Here is a 13030-nt window from a genome sequence, read left to right as displayed (position 1 = left end):
TAGCTAATCCAATCTACTAGCGAAAATATTTTTATGAATGACGGTGTGATCATGATGTTAAAAAGGTAGTTGATCTGTCAAGACATAATGTAATCTGTATTTTATATGATCTTAGGCAATACGATAGCATTTTTTAAACCGAACCAGCATGAGATTTTTTTTAATTTTTTAAGTGCAACACACTCAAGCATCCACACCATACTCATGTCCACACACCTACGTAGGTGCATCCTAGCACACGTCTAAACAAGATTAGAGATATAACTCCATATAGCACGAGCATACACTTTGACCACACATGTATTTCTCTTAAAATTTAATCCAAAAAAATGCGAGCACTTGTGCCAAATCTAAAACTTGAACCTAGATAAGCAAGTTCCACCATAATGACCTTAGACAACTAATCTATGCTAAGTTCGCAACCAGCATGAGATTTGTTGCTGCCTATATTGATAGAGAAGTAGAGCACAATATACATGTATGAGGCCAACCACTGGCCGAAAAAGTAATCAAAGCACAAAACCGAGAGTTGAAGGGAAGGAAAGATTAGTCTCCCAGAATGATGAGCCTAAGCCTCTTCGCTCCAGCTAAAGTCTAGCCTCCTCTTTGATCTTAGCAAGGAGTGTTTCAACGGAGGATCCCCTGCCTTGGAAAATTCTTGCATTTCGCTCCGTCCAAAATTTCCAAGAAACATTGCACAGTTAGTGATCCTGATGAGCGCCCTTCAATGGATGAAGTCGTCTCCAAGCTGAAGGTAATCTGTGATGTGCTAGCTGTTTTGACTTTTGGGGGAAAATGTTCTTATGGGAAACTTTTGTGTACAACATATCGAGAAGGAGCGTATCCAGAGGGAGAGTGGATCTGAATCAAAGAAAAAGACCAAGCACTCATCTGCCTTCACCGGGTCATTTCTGCCTAGGAAAAAGTCAAAGTGACAGGAATTCTGGTAGAGTTGGTTCAAGCTATAAATCATGAGCTACACACAGCAAGGTCGTTCAATTGTAAACAGTGGTAAGAGAAGGCCAGGCTGCAGGTGGCGTGAGGATACATAGTTTAGTGGTTACACGGAAGTATAAGATGTATATTGGATGGCATTTAAGTCCATGAGAGAAAATAATCTCTCTGATCTTAAATATAAGTTTATTAGGATACATAATCTCTAATATAACACTTTAACTAATAGTATTTATAAAAATGTATTATTTTAAATAGAAAGAGTTATATATTATAAAAGTATTTTTATGATAAATTTAGTAACATTAACCCTATATCGTTAATCTATATGATTTTCTAGCTAATGATGATAAAAACTAAATAAGTTTGATTTAAGACAAATCTAAATGGAGTTATATTTAGGGCCGGAGGGTGCACATGCTAACTGCAAACAAGTTCCAATACATTAAGCGTCTCTTAAAGTCTCAATTAGTATACTACACAAATTTCTATCTTCCTCTTGTACTATAAATATGTTGTGATGTGAGCTTCTACAATTTCGGACAGGAAAGCTATAAGCCATGCCCATGCCCATGTCACGCTCATGAATAGGAGGACCAGCGACACGACATGTGCTTCTCCGAGACGCCCACGGCCCAAAACGCATCCATCGATGCTTCTTCCTCCCTCCTAGCCTCTCCAGGAATACAAAGTGATCAAAACAGTAGGTGAGCCATGAATACAGAGTTTCCATTTAGCACGTCGAAGCGTGCACACCAGAATCGCCAACAACAAACAACATCGTCTTGCCCACATCAATGATAGTATGAGGCACTGCAACGACAGACAAAAGGATCAAAGTACGCTAGCGCACGGGCATTATGAGCCACTGGCGGCACATTTCATCTTCCGAAATGATCAGGTCGACATAAGGATGCTGCCTGCTGGACCAGGCGACATCGCTTCGGCGACATGAAAAAAAGAGAGCAAATCATACAGCATGCACAAAGGAGGAGCCTGTGCCATGTTCAGGCAGTTTTCAATGACAACAGTGGGGAGCACTCAACACGCAACATACATACGATTTGCTCAATCTACAAGCAGGAACGAAAAAAAAAACAATTTGGTTTAGCTTGCGGGCGATAGAATTACTCCTAGAATGGAGTGGACAACATGTATTGGCTTTCATATCATTAGGTGCTGTCAGATACCATACAGGGGTTGTTTCCATGATCCTTGGAAATGCTGGCATTAGACTATGGCAGCATGAAATTCTTCTAATGAGAACTGGGACTGCTTCGATCCTCAATACAATGGTGGGAATAACCTGGCAAAACTTCTCCCCTCTCAATAAAATTGTATGCGTCAGTGTCGTTAGTGTTACCAGTATGTATGAAGCAAAATATCAATTTGGTATGGCCTATGGTGAATTTCATGATGAATACCTCGGTATAACAGTACCTCGTTTTCAGCATCCAAGACCTTTCAGTATATTACTCAATTCACTGATGACATCTGCGATCCTAGCATATGATCCAGGGAGATTTATAGCATGGTACTCTAAAGCCTTCCAATGTGAGATCAATGCAAAATGTGGGCGCCGATACATGCTGCTGATGATCTCAAGAACTTTTGTATCGGGTGTAGCTGAAACTAAGTGTGTTAGACCAGCTCCATGAGCCCCTATTACTACTGAAGCTTCCAGGATAGCACGGAGTTGCTCCTTCAGTCATGTGGGCAAAAAGACCATTGACAACATTTATTTTGCACTTCTGACCTTTTGCCCACTTGTCAATTGCATCATATACCTCCAGCTTATTGCTCAGTCTAGATTCAACCTTACCACTGTGGCGTGGGTGGGCCAAGTAGTCTTCTCGCCGAATGAAGAGAACATTGAGACCATTTAGTGTTTTGGATGACATGATGTCATCCTGTGGAAGATCAAACGAAGCTACAATCATCTCTCCAAATTCAGATAATCGTGATGTTTTCTCATAGTCTGGCTTTTCTCCGAGGGACTGAGTGGAGGCACCTTCACAGCTGAAGCTCTCGCTAAGCCCCTTAAATAGAGCAGTCTCATAGCCCAAAGGTGAAAGAATTGCATGTCGGAAACAAACAGGACCAGAGAAGTTCTTAGCATATGTCACACTTGAAAAAAGTGCTTCCCATGTTTGCTCCAATTGTGCCTGTGGATGTCAGATCACATCTGTCACAAGACAAGAATATACAGAGAGAGGGAAAACAGAGATAAATCATTGTGTAGAAAGGTTGTCTTGCTAACTGGAGTAGCAGATAAAATTGCACTCGGAATCAATAAGAAAATATGCAAGTACAAAGCAGCAGATCTCAAAATGCTGATGGTTTCATCAAAGAATACCTCCATGTATTGCATATTAGCTCTGTAATTAATAAAAAAAAAATCAACACCAATTGCAAAACTGAGCAACCACATAGGATGCTGTTCACGTAAATTTGCTGGAGGATGAAGAACATAACGTGAAAGTTCCATTCATAACTCGGAATGAAAACATCGCTAAACAGCTAGTGAACAGAATTACCATTACACATCACTATCATTCCTGCCTTTGTATAATCTAGTAAAGAGTTGCAAGCTGCACGTACAGTGTCATGGGTCCAGATCCAGCCCATGGCCCAGTAAGACCAGCCAGCCCAAAAGCCCACTTGCGGGTACTGCTCAACATCATGAACAGTAATACTGTAGCATCGGCTGTGTCCACACGGCTTCTTAGCCGTTAAGAAGATTTAGGATTTTCCAGAACTTTCCAGATTGTAATACATTACTTAGGAGGCAAGTTAGTCTCTATATAAAAAGAGACAAATCATCAATAAAGAGATAAGCAAGAATTAAAAGGAAAACCCTTCTTCTTGCCGTCTAGACGCCTGGTGCCTAGCCGACCCTCGCCTTCTCTCTCTCACACACCGCCGCCGCCTTGCGTTCAAACCCTAGCCACCGCCGACCATAGCTGTCGCCGACCTCCATAGTCGCCATCCTCCCCCTCTCCTCCCTCCAATAAACAACCACCATTACATACACACTCAAGTTTCAAAACCATGGCACTGTTCCAACTATTCTAGGGACAAGTATTCAGATGATTGATGGGGAAATATGCGACAATAGACAATATGGTTCACCTCAGTTGACTAATTTTAGCATGCTATAGCCTATCATTTATAAAAGTCAAACTACCGTTTCATTTTCACTTATTGTTTCAACTTTACTCTATGAGGACAACTATCCACTGTGATTCTGACACACTCCTGATGTTTACTTCAATATATTACGTATGGTAGATCACATTAAGTTATGATTGTTAAATCTTAGAGAAAACCACATGATGGAGCAATAGAAACAGGACGTTAGGCATACGAGGAAGCATGGACATGTATGACTGGCAAAGGTTTAAATGTGGCATCAGGACAGATGTCTTAGCCTCTCAGGGCTTCGCACCAGAATGCTAGTTGCCATAAATATAGAACATGGGAATTGACAGATTGGGCTAGGATCCAGGAGGGTCTCTGACCACAATTGATCTCCAAACATGAGCGCATACATGGTACTCAACACCAAATGAGAAAAAAAAGAAAAGAAAACTATGCCATATTATCAATGCACAAACTAAACTAAAAGATTGAGCACACAAAAATGTTGCTAGTGTTGTTTACAACGGCAATTATAGCAGAAGAAACATAATGGTTGGCCATAACTCATTCAACAAACATAATGCGCTGCACCAACAACAAAAAGCATGCAATAATTCGTAGTGCATCACATACCTTACAATGCCCATCCATGAAAACAACATTAGGACGGTTTGGTAAATTCGTGACTCTGGAACTAACATATGCACTGTACCAGTCTGTAATTGTGTGGAAAAGATTTGCATATTCAAAACGAGTGACCAGAAGTGTCGGTTCTTCAACCACTGCAATAACAAGTGTAATAACACAGTTAAAAAGAAACTACTGAAATTTCAGAAGATAAAGAAACGTAAGAAGGGAATATTAACATTGGTCCAGAAATAAATCGTGCTATAGTAATGACTAATGATCAATACTATGAAATGAAACTAAAGGTCAGCTTCTACAGGAATCACACGCTCCTTTGTCAAAAACCTCAATGCAATAGAGCTCACAAGGCTACAATTTCGAGCCTCAAAAGGTATCACCAAGTATATTCATTTTGTTCAATGGTACAGTTAGAAATCCATCCATTCAGGCAAATCTGCAAGATACTCTACTGTATCTGCATGACATAATTAAAACCACCTTATACCTAACTGAGAATAAACAAAAGTTATGTGATAGAATCACCAACTAGGCAACTATTCTGTACGTACACAGCATCAATGCAAGAAGCAAAAATTAAACCAAATAACCAAAAGCACAATCACAATCTTTATATGCTAGTGATAGGCTCCCATGGAGTTCTCACCTTAAACAGAGTTATAAATTCCAACATTAACCGGAGCAAAAGAGATAGAAACTCCCACATTACTCACTACCCACTTACTAAGAGAAGAATACTAATCTGGCCGTTCATTTGTCAGTCCTTTATTTATAATGAACAAGTTCCTTTTTCACCTTATAGGATTATAATTCCACATAACCATATCACAAATTTTCTTCCTCCAGATTCCTTTTGGTCACATAAGATCGGAATTGGAATTGTTCGTTTTCTGATCCCTAAATCTCTAGGACAATACAAATCTTAAGTTTCAATTCTCACATTACAAGAAAACAATTAAAGAGGGAAAAAACACAACTTGACGTCAGGGCTCCCCAGAGTTGGCTCTGCAGTTGTTTTAGTAAAAATGTTGGTAATTAGTACTAATTTACCATGGAAAAAGTAAATATGGCATAAATTCTACTTTTACGCACTTCACAAACATTTTTTCCCACCTTCTATCACTCACCCTATAAGTGCGAATAGAGTGAGCTAGAGTGAGAAATTATGTGAATTGGAGTAAGGTTGAAAAGCCTTCTAATAATAAGAAAGTACATCACCAAAGCTACCCTATTGCTCCTCTCAGTTTGCTCTTTTCTTAGAAATTTCATAAATATATCAAATTTAAAAGCAAGGTAGTTCAATAGCTGCATGGGCACTGGATCCAACAGACTTCCATTAAATCCTCACAAATCAAACACTGAGCTGACTCTACTGATATACTCTTCCCAATTTATCGGACATCCATGTATGGTAACAAATTCTCCAACAATCCACTTCTCATCAATCACCAAACCAACTAGCTAGCAAGGCAAAGAGTACATGGGAGCAGTGTAGCTCACCGGGCGGCACAACGCGCGCTGACTCGAGCAGCGCCCTCATAGTGTGCATCCCAATCCCGCCGGTGGGCACGTAGGCGTCGAGGAACCCTGCGTCCACCAACGGCGCTGTCCTCCCCGCCACCGCCCCCTCTACCTGCAGCGCGCTGGGCTCGTACTTGGGCAGCTCCTCCTCCTCCGCGCGGCCCATCACCGGCTCGAGCAGCTCCCCGCCGCGCGACATCGCGATGAGCGCCGGGTCGAGCCGCACCCACGCGCCCTCGCAGATCGAGCTTCCCAGCGTCTCGCTGTGGTGGCACCGGAACCGACCGCCGCCTCCGCTGCCCGCGGGGAGGGCTTCCACGCGGCGGGAGAAGCCGTTGCCGAAGTAGGCCTCGCAGGAGTGCGCCGGCGGCGCAGGGCCGGAGAGCCAGGGGAGGAAGGAGGGGAGGTGCGGCCACGGCTTCAGATAGGACGCCACTTCCCGGACGTCGTCACGGACTTGGGTTCGTGGGGGTAGGGTCGGGCGACGGGTGGTGGGACTGGAGGAGGAGGTAGAGCGCGAAGGAGACCGCGTGGACGGCGAAGACGAGGAGGACCCGGGATGAGACGGCGAAGACGAGGAGGACCCGGGATGAGACGGCGGAGCCAGTTACTGTGGCTGTGAGCGCGGCCGGCCATCTTCGCCGGCGAGCCGCGGGCGTGGCGGCCGCCGGAGAGGACTCGTCGCCGTCGGGGCCGCGCAGATCGAGGGGCGGGGGGGGGGGGGGTTGTCGCCGCGTGGGACTCACTAGGTAGCGGTCGCGACGGGGAAACGGGGAAAGTGGAAGCCGGCCATGCGTGGTTGGTCAGATCGGACGGTTGTCGTGTGTTGGTATGCTACGGACGGCTCCGATGTACTGCTCACTCTGTCCCGCCCCCTCTACTCCCCCCGCCCGATCTCGCCGAGGCCGATCTCACCAGTTGCGGAATCACCGGCGGCCCTTGTCGATCGAGGCGGCGCAGCCGGTGCTCGCAACTGGTGAGCTTTGCAGGCAGCGGTAGTAGCGTGGCATACCTGGCGTCGGGCCATGGTGCCGGCCGTCTCTGCCGCCCTACCCGCCGCATTGATCGATCAACTCAGTAGTCCCGGTGGCGAGCTTCGCTGGCTTCGTATGTAAGTGCCTATCCCACTGCTCCACGGTGTATTTTTACTTGGAGGAAATTGAATAGAATTTTCATCTGCGTGCTTTAGGAAAGGGAAGAGATTTTTTCCCCCATTTGCTTGTGCGGCGGAAGAACACAGAGGAATGGGATAGTTTGCGATATCTTTTCTTGTTCGTACATGGTTGGTAGGATTTAAGTCTGACGAGCAAATTTAATCTCTGCAAACGTCAACACTCAACAGAATAGTAGGATTGAGAAGCGAACACATCGAGTCACGTTTCAGAGTTCAGACAGCTCCGTTTTATGCTTTGATATAGTTTAGGAGCACAGATAGTTATCAACCTTGCTACAAGCCTACAAGGATACGGAACTCCCAAGCGTCACTTTTACTTCATCTATCGTCTATACCTGCTGACAGGAGTTTTGGGAACTCTATATTTTCCACAATGGTGTCATAGAACATTAGATAGATAAAAAATGGGATTCTGAATCCGAGATTGCGTTCATTTAGGGTAGAAATGAAAGATGATAATGTACCAAAAATAGGTTTCAAATCAAACACTGCACAAGTAACACCAACAATGTACCGGAGTTAATTTACTTGTTTCGCATCTTCTACAGATTATGATGTTTGTGATTTATCCAATCCCCATGTGTTGAAATCTAGAATGTTTATCATTTGAGTCTTTGAAAGAAATCGTTTGCAACTTAAGAAATGGGTGGCTTTTACAAACAAGTGAATAGTAGTTTAGGGTACATTGTGCATATCATTAGCAAGTTATCTGATTCTGATGGACATTGTATTAATAAACCATCAGTATCTTGACAAAGTCAGTCTTTCAGTTTCTTTGGACCACATGTTCAACTCAATATTTAAAATCTAGCTAGTGTCTCATTAGTCATTACACTTTGTGTGAAGAACAATCAGCTCATATTTTTCGTTGGATTGGATAACACCGCCTGCCTATTGTTCACCGATACAATGGATATGTATTTCCCCTAAAGTGCAAAACCAGCTGGCAGTGCTAGCCTGCAAAGAAAATGTTTCAGTTGCCATCGTTGAATACCTTTCCTTTCTGATTTCAGTAATCCTTCAAGCTACTGAAATTTTGTAATATATGAGGTGGACATTATTGCATTCTGCAGGCTGAAAATCTGATCAAATTGGTGCATTTCAACTATATTCACACAACGACTGCGTACACATCTCAATGCTCTCTTGTACAAGTCGAAGAGTATTACCCCTTACCCTCAACTAGGGCACAGAATCACAGATATGACATAAGGAAACTACTATACAAATATGAAAATACAGCTGGACTAGGTTTAATAAATGAATAGTCCAAAATTTGCATTTGTGCTTCTATGTCCTGCTGTCTATGCCAAAAATCTGTGATCCTGCATAATCACATAAGTACGAAGAGTATCAGAATAAGTAACAAACTAGTTCTGAATTTTCTGACTACTGACTAGTTCTTAATAGTGACTTGTGCAGCTGTTACCTAAACTTGGCAGCAAGATTGTCAGAGCTGCAATTGCGACAAGCTTCAGGGGCAACCCGGTGATCACAAGATCCTTGATGGTAATGTGGCCAGTACTGAACCCAACGACATTTGATGGTGATCCAGTAGGTAACAAGTATGAAAGCTGAGCCCCAATTGTTCCAGAAACCATAAGCAACGCCGGGTGCACATCTATGGACTTCACCAATTCAGCGAACAGAGGCAGCACAAGCGTGGTGGTTGAATCGTCAGATGTTAACTCTGTGATGATCCCACTGACAATGCAGGCCACAGGAACAATGACCACCGTCGGTGCGCCCTTCAGAAACCTGAGCCCATCAGAGAGGATGTCGGTCAGGCCGCTTGACTTGAAGCCATCAGCAATGGCGAAGCCTGCCCCGAGGAGGAGGATGATGTCCCACTGGATCTTCCTGCACTTGTTCCAGTCCATCAGTTTCTCACCCTCGTTCTGCCGGCTTGGGATTATGAACAGCAGTGTTGCCATCATGATCTGTATTGCAAGTGAATTGCGAGATTAGTTGGTGCATGGCTGGATAAGTTTGATATCTTTGCACACTTACAGTGACTGTTCCATCTCCAACATTGTTGTGGAAGAGAGCTCCCCACCCAGGTATGTCATCTGTAAGGCTCCTGGTCATCCATAGCACAATTAGACCCTGCAAAATTTATCCAGTTGATTGAGTTACCAAATTGCAAGTTATTAGTTTGCATATTGTACAACCGAAAGCTCCTCTGCATGATTATCTTGAGAACGGAATTTCAATAACAGGAATTGGGTAGAGCTCTCTTTTTTTGGAGGGGCAGGGGGGGGGGGGGGTAGGCAGAACACATTTGCGCAGAAATAGGATTTACCCCAAACACAGCCAAGACCATCTTCTCTGCAAACGCCATTGGACCTGTCATAGATCATGATAGTAATTTCATGAGACAATTAGTCCCTTGCATTGCACTGGATAAATGATTGCTTCTAGAACTTTGTAAATTAAACTTGGCCCAATCAGAGAGTCTAAAATGCTATGACCTTACAGCAAATTGACCAATTTTTTGTCGCATTGTCTGATTGGTGAAAGACAAAACGGTGTAATGACGTGATGTTCAACTGGCAATACAATTTTACAGTGGCAAACATATCGATTGAGTAAATATGTTCCGTCTCTGTTAAGTAAAATAAAGAACAAAAAGACTTTACTGAGCACCAGCTCGAAGCAGAAGTACTTACCTAGCAAGCTGAGCTCTCGTCTGAGATGGCTTCTGTCCAGGTAAGCAGAGTTTGCCTTCCCAGTGTTCTTGGAGCAGTACATGAGGCAAAGTGTAACCCAGAGAGCCAAGAAGATGATCAACGCCATGGGGAGCCCGAAGGACATCCATGAGCTGAAGGTGATGGGCTCCTGCTCCGGGAAGTAGGATGACCACATCCCGACCAGGATGATGTTCACGCCGGTGCCCGTCAGTGTCGCCATCCCGCCGATCGCCGATGCGTACACCACGCCGAGCACCACCGCCTTGGAGAATCGCCGCACCTCGTGGCTGCCGGCATCGTCGCCCCGTGGGGATCTCTGCAGGATCCCCGTCGCCACCGGCATCATCATGACCGTGCACGCCGTGTTGTGGATCCACATGCTGACAAAAAAGGTCGTGCCGGTGATGCCCAGCAGAAGCAGCGGCGGCCGCACCGGGTCCCCGCAGAACAGCGACGTGATCTGCGCGTGCATGGAACGTGCAGATTGCAGTGTAAGATTAATCTGCGCGCGAAGAGTTAGCCATGTATGTAACGAGCAGCAAGGAACGCACGTTGAGAGCTAGCCGGCGGTGGATTTGGTAGTGCTCGATGGCGAGCGCGAGGATGAAGCTCCCGAGGACGAGCGAGATGACGTCGTCCATGTACGCCTTGGCGACGTCGGTGGCGGAGGAGACGCCGAAGAGCGGGAAGAGGAACACCGGCGCCATGGACGCGATGGCGAGCGGCACGGCGCCGGTGACCCACCAGAGGAACACCCAAGCGAGCACGCCGAGCATGTTGCGCGCCTCGCGGTGGCCCCCGAGGTCCACGAGCGCGCACACGGCCGCGCACGCCGCCGGCCCGGACGCCACGGCCAGGTACCCGTGAGCGAGCAGCGCGCGCACCCGCGCTGCCGCCGCCGCAGACCGCTCCGTCGCTCCATCGCGCGCGTGCAGAAGCAGCGGCGCCTCCACGTCCTCCGACGAGCTCCCGACGAAGCTGCCGTGCTTGTCCATCGCCGCGACGACCGGTCGGCTGAATGGCTGATCGACGGAGCTGCCGTCCTCCTCCGAAGCTCGGTTGTTTGAGGTGTGGTGGCGTCGCCTAGCTCATCTCGGCTGACTTTAGCTGCGCGAAGCTTAAAATGGACGGAGGTCTGGCCGAGTTAGAATTTTTTCCACGTGAAACAAATGAGAAATTGGCATGCCGATGGGTTGTTCATCTCGGCTGCCCTGGTAGAGAAGCCGTTGCTGCCCATCTGGGCCATCGCCCATGTGGGTTGCTCAGTGGCCAGGAAATCGGGAGGCAATTAGCTGTGTCCACGTGGCACAGTGGCTCCGCCAGTCAGTCTCTGCCCCCCCCCCCCCCCCACGTCAGACGTTTGGCTCCTGATTTCTAGGTCCAGCTGTGATGTTAGGTAGGTCACCTAATGTTTTGTTTTCAATATGATGGGAGAGAGTAAAGGCTGATTGTTTTTAATCGTGATTCTAACTATTTAGATTTTAGATCATAAGAATTAAAATTTAAATGATTAGAATCTAAATTGTGCGATCTAAAAAAAATAATACTAGATTATTAAAATAACCCTTCTCTTTCCTTCCTCCTCTCTCTCCTCCCCAAGTCAAAATCAATCTGCCACCTGCAGTGGCCGCGGCAGATTGGTTAAAGAATTAGTTTTTTCTATATAAAATAAATCTATTTTCTCTCCTCTTATCTACCATATCATCTTCTTTATTTAAATAGACATCTAATTAATCTCTAAAAAAGTAACATTAGGAGCGATCTTAATCGGATGATGCTGGATAAGCCTAAAGTTAACTCGAGCTAACTTTGCTGCGTATACGAACTAACAGCGCTCTACGGATCTGCACTTATCTCACGTTCTGCGGATCCAGCAGGGGGGCTGGGTGGAGCAATGGATGGGAGCATGCGTAATGCAACCAAGCCACTGTCGCCATGCCCCGTCTGGAACGACGTCGACTGCCACCTTTCGCCGCTCATCCAACGCGCACCACGAGTTCACCTTACGTGGTCCCGACGAGGGTGGTCGGTTACAAGCATCGAATGCCGTCACGGGGCCCATGCAATCATCCCATATCGATCCGGTTGTGCCCGGCAATTGGACGGGCACAATTTCGCCCGCCCAATCCAACCAACTCGGCCATGCCGTCCTCTGGAAGAAAAAACCAGCTGCCTCGCTCCGTCGAAGCACAGGCACGGCCTGACGCTTCCAGTGCTCCCTGTCCACGGCATGTGATGTGTCACTGTTCGGAGTGGTATCTCCGGGTGGACGAGGCCGCCTAACTCTGCATCTCTTGCTTCAGTTTCCCAACTCTGTACTGCTCCAGTTGCAACGGCAAAAGAGCATCTGCTCGTTAGGAGAGTCATCTGCAACCGGGTCCTACCAACGTCCCGGCCTTCTCGGACGAACGAGCTTAATCATGCCGTGGTCCATGGTTGGCTGCCGGCCGGTCGGCCTGACTTCTTCGCGAGAGCTTCTCAGGTGTCCGCGATCTCATTTACATAGGCTACGGTTTCAGAGTTTTTAATTAACTGTGATGGTTGAATATTAGTGGTTGATTTTTATATAAAATTTTAGTTCTCTAATCCATTAAAAAATCAAAATAATTATTTTTAATGTGCTCCTCAGCTTCTAACTTATTTCAACCACAATTATTTTCTTAACTAAGTCAAAAACCATAAAAAAGAGACAAAAATCAATCTCTTGAATAGCTTCAGTTTTTTTTTAAAAGATAGAAAAAGTCTATGCAAAGGAGGCCTGAGATAAACGGAACACGGCGCTGATGATACGATATGAATATGAGCCATCTGATCTGACGCCCCGTGCATGGCACGTGGTTGCTCGATCAATCATGCAGTCCGCTTCGGCACCAACCACCGCGAGGAATTAGGCCGCGCTGAAAGC

The 13030-nt window shown here is 45.8% G+C and overlaps 2 protein-coding genes and 1 long non-coding RNA gene across 3 annotated transcripts; 1 reads left to right on the top strand and 2 right to left on the bottom strand.

Annotated features, from left to right (window-relative positions):
- Positions 1 to 1786: 1786 nt before the first annotated feature.
- Positions 1787 to 6980, bottom strand: LOC133899610 (beta-1,2-xylosyltransferase RCN11-like). Its single transcript, XM_062340622.1, is given in 6 exon segments — positions 1787 to 2663; positions 2665 to 3119; positions 4729 to 4877; positions 6241 to 6734; positions 6736 to 6816; positions 6818 to 6980. Coding segments are annotated over 6 exon segments (1521 nt in total). The 5' UTR covers positions 6898 to 6980; the 3' UTR covers positions 1787 to 2401.
- A 58-nt stretch (positions 6981 to 7038) lies between these two features.
- Positions 7039 to 10013, top strand: LOC133899611 (uncharacterized). Its single transcript, XR_009906377.1, has 2 exons — positions 7039 to 7372; positions 8846 to 10013. It is a non-coding gene; the product is annotated as an uncharacterized LOC133899611 (long non-coding RNA).
- LOC133899609 (tonoplast dicarboxylate transporter-like) lies at positions 8519 to 11357 on the bottom strand. The gene is made up of 6 exons (XM_062340621.1): positions 10677 to 11357; positions 10105 to 10585; positions 9738 to 9781; positions 9446 to 9541; positions 8865 to 9375; positions 8519 to 8760 (listed from the first exon to the last, which is right to left on the bottom strand). The coding sequence occupies exons 1-6, from the start codon at positions 11118 to 11120 to the stop codon at positions 8726 to 8728; spliced, it is 1611 nt and encodes a 536-aa protein (XP_062196605.1). The 5' UTR covers positions 11121 to 11357; the 3' UTR covers positions 8519 to 8725.
- Positions 11358 to 13030: the final 1673 nt, after the last annotated feature.

The sequence above is a fragment of the Phragmites australis genome, chromosome 18, assembly GCF_958298935.1.
Source record: "Phragmites australis chromosome 18, lpPhrAust1.1, whole genome shotgun sequence".
Lineage (NCBI taxonomy): Eukaryota > Viridiplantae > Streptophyta > Magnoliopsida > Poales > Poaceae > Phragmites > Phragmites australis.
The sequence above is the reverse complement of the archived record's forward strand: the minus strand, read 5'-3'. Positions and strand labels throughout refer to the sequence as shown.